Source organism: Gorilla gorilla, chromosome 5 (assembly GCF_029281585.2).
Source record: "Gorilla gorilla gorilla isolate KB3781 chromosome 5, NHGRI_mGorGor1-v2.1_pri, whole genome shotgun sequence".
NCBI lineage: Eukaryota > Metazoa > Chordata > Mammalia > Primates > Hominidae > Gorilla > Gorilla gorilla.
The window spans coordinates 153,520,486-153,533,742 of NC_073229.2; the positions used below are offsets into that span (position 1 = coordinate 153,520,486).

The window sequence follows — 13,257 nt, forward strand, 5'->3', positions numbered from 1 at the left end:
GAGCAATTTGTTTCTCTAACTACATTCATTCAGATGGTGATCTTACCCAGGCACGTGGCTTTCTGTACTGAGATATTTTGATATTGACATCCCACAGTATTTACTATTAAGTTTATGATTTAATTTTACATCCACTCATTACTATGGTGTGGGGAGGTAATTTTTCTGCAGATATATATTACCACTGTAAAGAAACATTTACTGATTAATATGTCCTTTTCCCCTTGATACATTATTGTATCTGAACATACACAAATTTATTTCATCCATATTAAGATATGTTTCAGTATAATCCATTTTGTTTTACTTACCTTTTAGCTCTTATTACAATGTTCTGCTTACCTTCATTTTATGTTAACATATCCGTAAAGCAAGGTCCTTTATTTCTCTTCTCTTCTAATTAACTAGATGCTCTTACATATTCTTCCAGCTGACATTTTTATGCACTATTTTAATCTCTTCCCCAAATTTTAATTACAATCAAAATTACTGGAATTTTGATTGTAATTAAATTAGCCTATTTTTAAAGAATTGCTATATTTACACTAGTCACTCTTCTCTGTTCAGATATTTTATGTCTTACAGTGAACTGTTTTAAAGTTGTCTATATCAAGCACGCATTTCTCGTATAAAAATTCTTTCTATGTATCTTATGTTTTCATTTTAATGGTAGTAAACATTACCTGTTTTGTTTCAACATAGTAAATATACTAACTGGTCATTATTGGTAAACCTTAACTATTAGAATAGGTGTTTTTACATGTATTTGATATCCAATAACTTTTATTTTAGTTCTAGAAGTTTATCAGTTGATTCAGTTATTGTTATGTTTACAATTTTTTTTTTTTTTTTTTTTTTTTTTTTTTTTTTTGAGAGGGAGTCTTGCTCTGTCACCCAGGCTAGAGTGCAGTGGTGCTATCATGGCTCACTGCAACCTCCACCTCCCGGGTTCAAGCGATTTTCCTGCCTCAGCCTCCTGAGTAACTGGGATTACAGGCACCTGCCACTGTAACTGGCTAATTTTTGCATTTTAGTAGAGATGGGGTTTCACCATTTTAGCCAGCCTGATTTCAAACTCCTGACCTCAATTGATCTGCCTGCCTCGGCCTCCCAAAGTTCTGGGATTACAGGCATGAGCCACCAAACCTGGCCTATAATACTATTATTTGCAAATATTATAATTGTGCTTTTACTTGTCAAAAGCTATATCTGTTATAATAATTCATGTTTTTAAATTGTCTCCCAAAATAATAAGCTTTCTATTTTATTATTGATTTTAATATGATTGCCTTAAGTCTTTCACCATTAAGTATGATGCTGATGGTTAGTATAAGAAAAACATTTCTTGTCATGTTAAGAAAACTGCTTTCTATTCCTAGCTTCTTAAAGATATCCTCTTTCAATCAGGATAAGATATTTAAATTACTCATATGCTTAATTGTGGAGAGTGGAGTGGGAATGTAGATGCATTTAAGAGGTGATCATATATAGGTTTTTCACCTTAAACGGAACCATAAATGATATTATTGACTAAATAAATAACTTAATATTAGCCATCCATGAATTCCAGAAATAATTACTATCTTGCTTTAGTATGCTATTTTTTCATCAACTGCTTGCCTGACAAATTCAATAGGCAATTTGAGAGGAAGGGGTTAATCTATACACATTCTTAAGCAAGAATTAAATGCATGTTTCTTATGCAATCTTCACTGGCATTTTTAGCACAGTTATATTTGCTTTATATGATTAATTTAGAAGCATTTATAAATAATGCAGTTTAATTTCATTTTTGTTAGGATTAAAATTACCGTCTTTATACTGTCCTCTTTTGACCAATTGACTATTATGACTATTTTTGTTCTCTAAGAATTCTAAAAGCATGTCTATTTTCTGAGAAATCCCTAGATGAAGTAAAAAATAAATACTTCCATTAAACAAACACAGCTGGTATAGACCGTTATGCTCCAAATTTTTATATTTTCTTTCATGGAACTCACAACTTTTGAATTTAGGCAACTCTGTTCATCTTTGAAATGGCCTCATGAGGCAAATAAGAAATAGCTGTTATTACTCCCACACAGTAACTGAGGAAACTGAAGCATACTGATTTCTCTTTTATGTGCAATATGGCTCTCAGTTTCATATCATATCCATTACACAGTGCAATGCCCTCTACCTTGGTATAGTGGCAAGCATGAACTCTGCAGTCAGAGTGCCTTGATTCAAATCCTGGCTTCACCCCTTACTGGTAGTGTGAGCCTACTCAATTTATTTAACCTTAATGAGGTCTTAATTTCTTCATTTATATAATGAAAACAATAATAGTGGCTACTCACAGAGTTTTTGTAAGGATTTGATGAAATACTCAAAAGGCTTAGAACATTACTTAGTGCATGGTATGCTTCATAAAAGCAATTATGATAATGATGATCATAAAGATGATAATTACCATACACATTATCTACCATTTATAGTCGAAGAACCAATCAGTTGATAATTAATCAAAAAATAAGTAAAAAAAATTTATGTCTAGCGCTATGCTAGATTTTCTTACTGTCTCAGTCCATTTCGGATGTTGTAACAAAATATCATAAACTGGGTAGCTTATAAATAACAGAAACTTATTTCCCACAGTTCTGAAGGCTGGGAAGTCCAAGATCAAGTCTCCAGCAAAGTCAGTGTCTGGGGAAGGCTTCTTTCCTGGTCATAGCTGACCCCTTCTTTCTTTGTCTTCATGTGTTGGAAGGCACTAGATAGCTCTCTGGGGTCTCTTTTGTAAAGGCCCTAATCCCACTCATGAGGCTCCAGCCTCATGATGTAATCACCTCCCAAAGGCCCCATCTCCTATTACTATGACACTGGGAGACAGGATTTCAACATACAAATTTTTGGAGAACACAGTTGTTCAGGCCATAGCAAGCCTTAACCCCCAACATGATGATATTTGGAGATGGGCACTCACTTATCTTGTTTTTCTTTATCTTCACGCCTTTCCCTGAAAATATAAAGTGCATAGGAAAGAAAACTGTAGAAAGCTTTATAGACTAAATATTTTAAAGAAACCCAGATCACCTTGTAACTATGCTCTTCATCATACCTAATGATACTTGCAAGATAATTGTTGCTTCATCCTAGGCATTAATAAATCCTATACATAGGCATGTTATTATGAATAGCTCAGTGACATTGCTCCTTAAGAAAAAAAAAATTTTTGAAGACTAAAACCTATGTAATACTGAGTCCAAGGTGAGAGGGGGAGGTAAGTGAACTAACACTAACTAGTACACACGCATAGGTAGTAAGTAGATAGGTAGATAGATAGATAGATAGATAGATAGATAGATAGATACAGAAGGAAGATATTTTCATGTAATCATTGCTACACCATGTAGTCAGATTATTTCTCCTATTTTTTTTTCACATGGGAATATTGAAGACTTAGCTAGCTGAAACAACTTTTAAAGATAAAATAATTTGTGGAAATATTATTTTCACTCTATCATAATTCTTATTTTAAAAAGAAAATAATAAAAATAAATCTCTATAACTGATCATTGCTGTTGCCTGAAACATTTAACCAATTACCCCTATCTTCAGTAAATAGATTTGTAACTAGAATTCACTATTTTTTTGTTTTGTAAACCCTATTTAATCTACCTAACAACCTTGCCAAAATAGAGATTGTTAGCATTATACTAAGTTCTGAAAATTAATGCTAAGAAAATGTAAGCAACCTATAAAGCCTTGACCAAAAAGTATTAGAAGCAGGTTTTAAATCCACCACAAACTGCGTTCTCCAGACGGCAAGAGAGTGTAAACACTCTCTGCTGATTAAATGAGTTTGATTTTGCAAGCTCAAGTGAATTATATCTTAGAGTCGGGACAGAATCTGCAAAAGTGACTAGGGGTCATGTATGGAAAACACTTGAGAAATTGTGAAAACATAAAATTTGTCACAGGATAGTAAGCAATAAAACGTCTTTCCAGGTTTTATAAAGGAAAATAAAATGTAGGAAACTGATTGTGATCTCCAATGAAACTTAAGTATTGCTTACTTAACAAATATCTGTCAACTGTGGAAAAAATAAACAGTGCTCATTAGGAATCAGAATAGGTTCACTTTGTCAGAGGCAATGGCTCATGCCTGTAATCCCAGCACTTTTGGAGGCCAAGAGCGGAGGATCCAGGAGTTCGAGACCAGCGTGGTCAACAAAGGCCCTGTGTCTACAAACAATTAAAAATTCAAAAAAAGAATAGGTTCACTCAAAATAACACATATCAAACTAAGTGCTAGTTTTACTGTATATATAATATCTGAAAACCTAGTTTTCTAAACCCAGTAAAATATCAAGTTTATCAGACAATGTGATACATCATATCTCAAATTCAGCAAAAAATAATAACCGCTATTATGTGTCCAAAACTGTATATGTACCAGGACCAAAACAGGTCACTGTACAGAGATTTTCTCATTTATTGTTACAATAAACTTACGAGATAGACAAGATTATTTCTTCTTTTATTGTTGATGAACTGATGCTAGAGAAATTAAATAACTTGCTTAAGTCATAAAACAGCAGAAGCCATATCCATGTTTCAAATGCTGGTTTGTTTAAATAGATGTTTGATGAGCTATTTCATAGTATCCTTGCACACAAGATTGAAAATATGAGCCAGATGTTAGCCAGCTGATAGGTTGATGGGCATATACGTTGCTAAAAAAATGTGACCCAGAGTACACTCTAGTGATATCCCTAATGATGAGGCATAAGCTTTGTATTTGACCTTGTTGTGTTCAAAATATCTGTAAATGCTGTGAATGATATCTATCAAATATTCAGATAATATAAAGCTGAAAGTATTATCTAATGTGTTGGATGGTGGGAAAAGATCCTGACAGATGAAACTATGAATTACAGTTAACAAGATGAGATTAATAGAAAAGATTTGAACTCAGGTAAGCTCCCTTGTTTGTTCATTCCTGTGGCATCTGTTAATTATGTTTCCAACATGCAGGTCTATGGCCTATGGTAGATAGTAAGAATATGAAGACTGCATGGGTCTTGCCCTCTAGGAGCTTATTCTCTAGTTTAGGGGAAAGAACAGAGGAAATGACACATATTAGCAATTCATGTGAAGTAAGAGTCCTTACTTGATTGCAGATTCACTGGGTGCCAACACAGGGCATTGCTACTTGTATAAGATCCAAATCAAGGGAGGAAGTACATTTAATATATTTGCAAGTCACAGCTAGAGACTTATAATCTACTATATTTTGAAAGAAACCCTGAGTAAGATTGCTAAATGTTTAGCTTGAAACAAAGATTTAGGAAGTAATAGTATTCTTAGATATTTGAGGACCTTCCCTAGGAAAAGGGAATTAGACTTAATTTTCATAGCTTCAGAAGGCAGAACTTGGATCACTGAAAATTAGAATGCAACAAATTTTTATTCACCGTAAGGAAAAACTTCACAGCTTATGCAAGATGAAAAAAGCTGTCTTATGAGAATTCATGCATTTAATGATATCTCAAGGAAAGTATAGAAGGCATTCCTGTATGGCAAGAAGGTTAGATTAAGTAATTTCTCACCTAGGCCTGAGATACTATAATATTAATGTTATATTCATTTGATTTTGTAGAAGGAATATATACCAACAGTTTTCCAGTGTGCAAAAAAAACTTAACAAATCTAATAAATTCTGATGTATTATTGAAGAGATACTAGCACATACCACTCTTGAGAATATAATTAAACTTCTCATTAGGCATCCAAAATATAGGAATTTCCCCTAATGGCTAATTTTTGTATAAGAAAAAATATTGTGTACACTATTTCAAAGCAGACAGAAAAGTCATATGAAAAGGGTATGTCAAAAAAGTTTCAAAAAGAGGCTCCTGATTTATGTGTTGTGTGTTTGTGGACCTAACCAGGACATTTTATTCAATTAACCAAGTTTAGTATGTCAGCAACCCTCTGAAAGATTGACAAGATTGACTGTCCAGAGAATATTACAATATTTGCTTTCTCTGTTGAAGAAATTATGTAGACTTACAGGTATAAGAGAAACAAAATCATATTTTTGAATCTCTTCTTTTTAGTAATGATTATTGGCTTTAAGGATTTTAATTCAGTTACTAATGTTATATTTAGGTTACATAAAATAATTCATTGTGCAATTATTTTACTGCAAAAGCAAAATGCTGAAAATTATTGTTGAAGATCCCATGTATTTTTGGCACATTCATCTCTATAACTATAAAATAAGTTCTTAAAACACTCCCCAGTTAACACTTATTCATCAGCATGACACCTTGCTGAATGACTTGAAATTATAATTCATAGATAATTATTTTATCTTGGAGCCATTATCTCTCATAATGCTACTGTTAAATATGGAATGGCTCTTTTATTGCTTAAAAATGGTGGTTCCTTTGGATGGTTGAATAAAAGAGGATTATGGCGCTTAAATCAATGGCAAAATATGACAAATCATTTTGCCCTGCTAACCACTTTTCTGCAATGACACTTGAAATTTGGGCTTTTTCATCTGAAAAAGCCTGACCAGTTTCATCTATACTTCCTGGAACATGCATTCATTCATTCAGTCATTCAAAATAGTCATCGAATGTCTCCCATGTTTGATGCACTAAAAGGAGCATTTAAGCCAGTTTTAGGTCATCGGGGAATGTTTCTCAGAGAAAGTGACATTTAAAATGAGAGCTGAAATGAATAAGTGCTAGCCTGATATACACTGTAGAGCTAAGGATTTGCAAATGAAAAGTCCCAGCAGTGATAAAGAGTATTCACATAATTTGAGAATTTCAGATGGCCCCATGTGGCTACGGCATTATATGCAAAGAAAGCAGTGGCTACAGCTACATATGGAGGGGTAAGCACAGTGGTGGTGAAGGCAGGGGTAGGGGGGTGGCAGGTAATGAAGCTCTTCCTTGCCATGCTAATGATTTGTTATTCATCCTGACTGCATTTGGGAACTAGTGTAGGCTTTCAAGCAAGAGAAGGGCATGGTTTGATATGTTCATAGGTTGATCACTCTGATTGCAGTGTGGAGAAATCACCAGATAAGAAAATATGGAGACAGGATCTTTAGCTAAGAGGCTATTCTAATAATCCAAATAAAATATGACAGTGGCCAGATGAAAATAGTAGCAACAAGAAAGTCAAGAAACAGAGAGTAATAGACTCATGGAACTGATGATCTAATGGATACCTCGGATAAGAGAGGCCTCTAGGTTGCTGACCTTGGCAATTGAGTGAATGACAGTGACCTCAGATGAAATGAGAAATACAGGAGTATTACAAGGTTTAGCAAGAGATGAACTTCATTGTTGTCATTTCAAATTTAAGGCGCTTCTGTGTTATACAATATTTATTCAAGAAGCAACTAGAAGCGGAAGTCTGGAACCCATTAGAGATATCCAGGCTGAATACATAAAATACAGAGTTTTGGGCACACCATTAACTGAAGTCATAGTAATGGATGAAATCACCAAGGTAAATGTGGAGGAGAAAAAAGAGATGAGGACCAAAGTTAGAATTAAGGGCGTCAATTATATTAAACAGAAAGGGAAGGAAGAGTCGATAAAGGAGAATTCGAGTAGCCGCAGAAGTAGGAGAAACATCAACTGGCTTACTCTTAAAGAAACCATGGGGGCCGGGCACGGCAGCTCCCGCCTGTAATCCCAACACTTTGGGAGGCCAGGGCAGGCAGATCACAGGGTCAAGAGATGGAGACCATCCTGGCCAGCATGGTGAAACCCCGTCTTTACTGAAAATACAAAAATTAACTGGGCATGGTGACGCATGCCTGTAATCCCAGCTACTCAGGAGGCTGAGGCAGGAGAATCGCTTGAACCCGGGAGGCAGAGGTTGCAGTGAGCTGAGATGGTACCACTGCACTCCAGCCTGACTACAGAGTGAGACTGTCTCAAAAAAAAAAAAAAGAAAAGAAAAGAAAAAGAAAGAAAGAAACCATGGGAAGAGAGTATCCAGAAATATCTATCAATGGCTACAGAAAACCTACATATGAGGCCTGATGATTGTAAGTTTTGCTTTAGCAACAAAGATCTTATGGGTCATCCTGGTATTACGTTTAATGGTGAAACCAGAAGCCTGTTTAAAGGGAGAATGGGAGATGAAGAAGTAGAGACCAGGAATGTAAACAATGTCTTTTTAAAAGCCTATCGAAAATAGGATAGAAATTGTCAAGCAATTTGAGACCTCACAGATTTTTTTTTTAAGACAGGAAAGGCTTGACCAATTTCAAATATTAATGAGAATGAGCCTGCAAAGGAGGGAATAAAGATGCTGGAGAAAATGGGGAGGCAGGAGGAAAGGAAACCAATTTAGGAGTGGAGTAGCTTCAGACAAAGGACGGAAACAAATGTCAAAGGGATGGAAAATAATGTGGCAATATACTGAATTGTTTGCCAGGAAACCAAGGGAGCATCCAAATTAGAGCTTTCTTACCTCTTAAAGTAGGGTGAGGTGTAGAAGTAGAAGATTTGAGATTGGCTGGGCACGTTGGGAGGCTGAGGTGGGTGGATCACCTGAGGTCAGGAGTTCAAGACCAGCCTGGCCAACATGGTGAAACCCCATCTCTACTAAAAATACAAAAAATTAGCCTCGCGTGGTGGTATGTGCCTGTAGTACCAGCTACTCGGGAAGGTGAGGCAGGAGAATCCCTTTACTCAGGAGGCAGAGGTTGCAGTGAGCCAAGATGGTGCCACTGCACTCCAGCCTGGGCGACAGAGCTCTGTCTCAAAAAAAAAAAAAAAAAAAAAAAAAGAAAAAGAAAAAGCAAAGAAAAGAAAAGACAAGACTTGTACCTTGTCATATTGGAAAACCAGATTCATTTCACATTGTTATAAAATCTGTAAATGTCACAATATAATTTCAAATATAACACCAAAAATGTAAAAAATAAATGATCTAAAATTCACTGTGGCAATGTCATAGTTTCACTGCAAGAAATAGCATAAACTCTCAAAAAGAGTTAATAGAAGTTTTAAACAAACATTAATTCCATGGCAATATCTGTGGTGGAAATGACGTCAGCTATTGTTTGTTGTGAATTGCCACACATTCCCTACCAACAATTGTCTGGCTATTAGAAGACACATGAAACATAAATACATTCTTCTTGATTGATTAAATGAAGCAGAGCCCAGTCTATGGGATATCATCCAAGTTCAAGCTGGCGGCTTTGTAGCTCCAGCTGAGATTATCAGGAAGTCAATTCACTAACATGTCCATCTAGTTTGTTACTGACTTTTTTGTTTCTCAACTTTTCTTTCGATATTGTTTATAAGATGTAAGTCACTATTTTGACCACTCCAAATCCTGTCTTATAAAATCCAGCTAAAATTCAATTCCAAATTCCCTTCTTCTTTTTTCTCAACTCTCAAATGCAAGGATCGCATTCCCACAAAATAACATCCAATGTTGCATTCTTGCTGCCATGTTTATTTTTTGTCAGGTGGTTTTTTTAAATTATTATTTTCCCAAAGTCTAAGTAAATTTCTAGAAGGTAGGATGTTCTTTCATTGCCTGTTTCAGTGCATTCCATGTAGCTCTTCCTAACTCCTTATTGCATAATTGATTATTGTGTTAAATATAATTCTGCTTCATGAAAATTTTAATTTGAAGCTATTTGCACACTATTCTGAAGCTATTCTCATTTCTTTGTGGAAAGGTGTTAAAGGGTATCACCCCAATGTCTCTTATTATGCAAACATAAGAAAGAAGATATTGATCTGAGATTGCTAGTTTTAGATTGACTCCTCTGTATTTATGAAGAACCCACTACATCTATGCTTTCCACCTTGAGGTGGTTTCAGAAAGCCCACTAGTGGGCATGTGCCAAGGCCACAGTATTTGTAGCACCTTTTTCTAACATCTCATAGAGCTAAAACCTGGGATATGAAGAAACATAAATGCCTAGAAGAAATAATAAATTTTAGAGACTCTTGAAGTCTATTCCCCAATTTAGAGTAGGAGAAAAATTTACATAGAGATTGATTCAGGGAAAAGAGAATAGCAACTCTTATTGTCAGTGTAGCTACGATAGCACAGTATTAGTTTCTCAAATCAAAGAGTTTCTTTAAAAATATTTATATCAAAGACTGAGTTCTCTGTCAGTGATAAAGTGTATGTGTGAGTGTGTGTGTGTAAGAAAGTATATGTGTTCATAGACCCATATTCATAGCTAGGGACTGTATGATAAATTACATTCTAACTATCACTAAATTAAAAACAAACTTCTTCTCCCTTTTCCTTTACAGAATTGTCAACATCACACTGCTGGTGACTTCTGTGAACGATGTGCTCTTGGATACTATGGAATTGTCAAGGGATTGCCAAATGACTGTCAGCAATGTGCCTGCCCTCTGATTTCTTCCAGTAACAAGTAAGATTGAGAAATATAACCATATTTCCCAATGAGAAACGCCATCTGTCTAGCACATGGGCCGTCTATGATTTGGCTATTTTTTCCATGTAGACAAAAATCTCAATTTAAGATAGAGATATTTTTAATAATATAGAAACATGACAAAAGTGAGTATATAATGCTCTATGGTTCATTTTTCCTTTGAAACTCTGTCCCAAGTAAATAATACTTATTAATTAAAATTGAAGTACCAATATTAATGTAAGACATATTTATAAAACAAATGATATATATATATATACAAATATGCATGGTTTCATAAATATACCAGTCTAATGTTTGCATATAGCTCTGCCCATAATATCATCTATGAAGGATTGTTCGGGTGCATATTATATAATTTTTGTGGCTGTTTCCATTTATTTTATGTGTTTAATTCAAGATTGGGAAATAATTATCAAGAAAACATCGAAAAATTGTACAATTAAAGCAGGTGACTTATTGTTATGCTCCAAAAAAAGTCATCTCCCGGAATCACAGCCTCCTTTTTCTTAAGATGGTCTGAGCTTGGTACCATGGAAACACAGCCCTAAGAAGAAACAAAAGCTGGAATATCTTATTTCAGTGCTGTCTGAACATTCTGCACTGGTTTATACATTGATGAAAACCCTAGGTGTTTTCATTTACCTTTTTGCCCACACTACCTGCACTTTCTGTTAAGTGATTTATAGACTTCAGTAAGGCAAGGTAGTTTTACTCTAAGAATTTGCTTTTGAAAATAATGTATGGCAGTTTGTTCAGAATTAGAATTCCGGACACTTTATCTTGAGTGTTAAACAGCCACAGAGCAATTCGGACAACGTGATCTTTGCACCTGTGCCGACTCACGTTCTTCTTAATCTTCGGCTTTGTATGCATTCTGAAAACATTTCCTGTAAATCATCTCCTTTTCCTCTGAAAGCTCCTCTTTTTTGTTGGCTGGAATCACAAGCCTTTTACAGGGTGTCAAATGTAAATTTTTAGATAAGCTGGATATTGAAGAGGATAATATACATGGTCTTATTGTTCATCCAGGGACCAAGTAGTAGGTGTATGAAAAATAACATTATTTTTGTCTCTCTTTCCCTAATTTCTCCTTGATGCCCCAATTTATTTAATTGTTTTTAAAAGTAAGCCATTTGGATTAGAAAAATTTAATAATTAATTGATAATTCCCTGGTGAGTACACTATAATAAAAGCTACAGGAGATATACAAGAGAAGCATGCCATTTTTTGGAGAAGCTCACTGTAAAACCTGTGTGTTAAGGGGTATCAACTTAAATGTAAAGAAAATTCAAAGGCACAAAACACCACACTTAATACTGGAAGCTTCAAGAACATATGAAAAGAAATAGTAGCATGTATAATGGATCTTAAACAATTAATTTCAGGATTTTCACTGGTGGGAATAGTAAGAAATTATATGGGCAAATGCTTACAAAATACAAGGCATGTGCAAAACCTAATAAGTAACAGAATTTGGAACATGGCGTTCAGACACAATTTCATGATCACAGATGAAAATGAATGGGAGAATAAAGACCATATTGTAGAAATCCTTAAATACCAGTCTAAGAAATAGTTATTTAATTTTCTATGTAATAAGGAAACACTACAAGTTTTTATTTTGAAAAAAAGGTTAATATGATTATGGCCACATTTTAGGAAAACTATTATCATGGAATTGAGTATAATGAATTGAAACAGGCAAATGAGAAAAGCATAGAGACCAATTAAAAGGCTAGTATACTAGCATGGGCAAAAGATAATTAGAACCAGAAGTAGGTAATAGTAATAAGAATGGAGACAAAGGAATGAATGTGAGAAAATGGTTTAATACAGCTCTACAGATTCGGAAACTAATTAGATGTGAGGGGTGAGGGTCCGGGCAGAAGTTGAAGACAGGTTTTTAGGCAGGTTACCCCCAAAAATGGTGGTGCTATTAACTGAAATGGAGAAACCAGGAGAGAGCCGTTAGAGAAGAAAGATAATTTATGTTTCAGATAGGTTCAGATTGATAGAACATATCTGTCTGAATGAAAATATGCAAATAGCTGCAGGAAATGGAAATCTGAAAATTGCAGGAGCAGATGAAGGAAGAGATATGTTAATAAGTGAATTAAAGTTGGATAAGATTTCCCAGGCTAATGTTATCCAAGGCGAGTATATAGAAAGAAGGAAAGACAGGACTTTATGTTGGGAAAGGAGAAAAAGAAGAGCCAAGGCAGGAGCAGTCAGAAGAGAGGGAACCCAGGCGGCAATGCCATTGACACCAAGGGAGAGAAGAGCAGTGAACAGCATCAACTGCTGCTCTCACAAGGGAGACCCAATGAATATGGTGGCAATTGACTATTGTAATTGAGCAAATAAATGGGCTTGCCGCCTGAAGCATATAGAAGCCAATAACGTTGGCACTGGCTTCGGAGAAAAGAAAGGCTTTATTGCAAAATTGGTCAGCAAGGAGACAAGAGTCAGGTTCAAATCTGTCTCCCTAATTTGGGATATGGGGAAGGTTGCAAGGGATCAGAAGGCAAGGCAAAGGATTTAGAAATGCTGGCTTGGCAAAGTCTGATTGGAGGGCTTCAAATTTGATCACTTACAATAAGGTATATTGAGGCAGATTTTAGCCCTGGATCTTCTGGGCCAATGGACCCCTCATTTCTGAAGGAGATCCAATGTCCAGGTTTTGATTTTGTCCCTGTCTTGTTGGTTCAAGGGGAGGAATAGTTGGTTCCTGGTGTTGTTAGAGATCAAAATTTTTCTATTGAACATGCCTGGGCTACATGACTTGCAGCTTTTGGCT

General features: G+C 35.3%; 1 protein-coding gene across 6 annotated transcripts in view; it reads left to right on the forward strand.

Moving 5' to 3' along the window:
- LAMA2 (laminin subunit alpha 2) overlaps nt 1–13,257 on the forward strand; it is a 631,365-nt gene that overhangs the window by 447,688 nt on the left and 170,420 nt on the right. For all 6 annotated transcript variants that reach the window (XM_055391635.2, XM_055391626.2, XM_055391631.2 and 3 more), the window contains one exon: nt 10,308–10,432. In XM_055391635.2, coding sequence (XP_055247610.1) covers nt 10,308–10,432 — 125 coding nt within the window. The remainder of the gene's footprint in view (nt 1–10,307; nt 10,433–13,257) is intronic.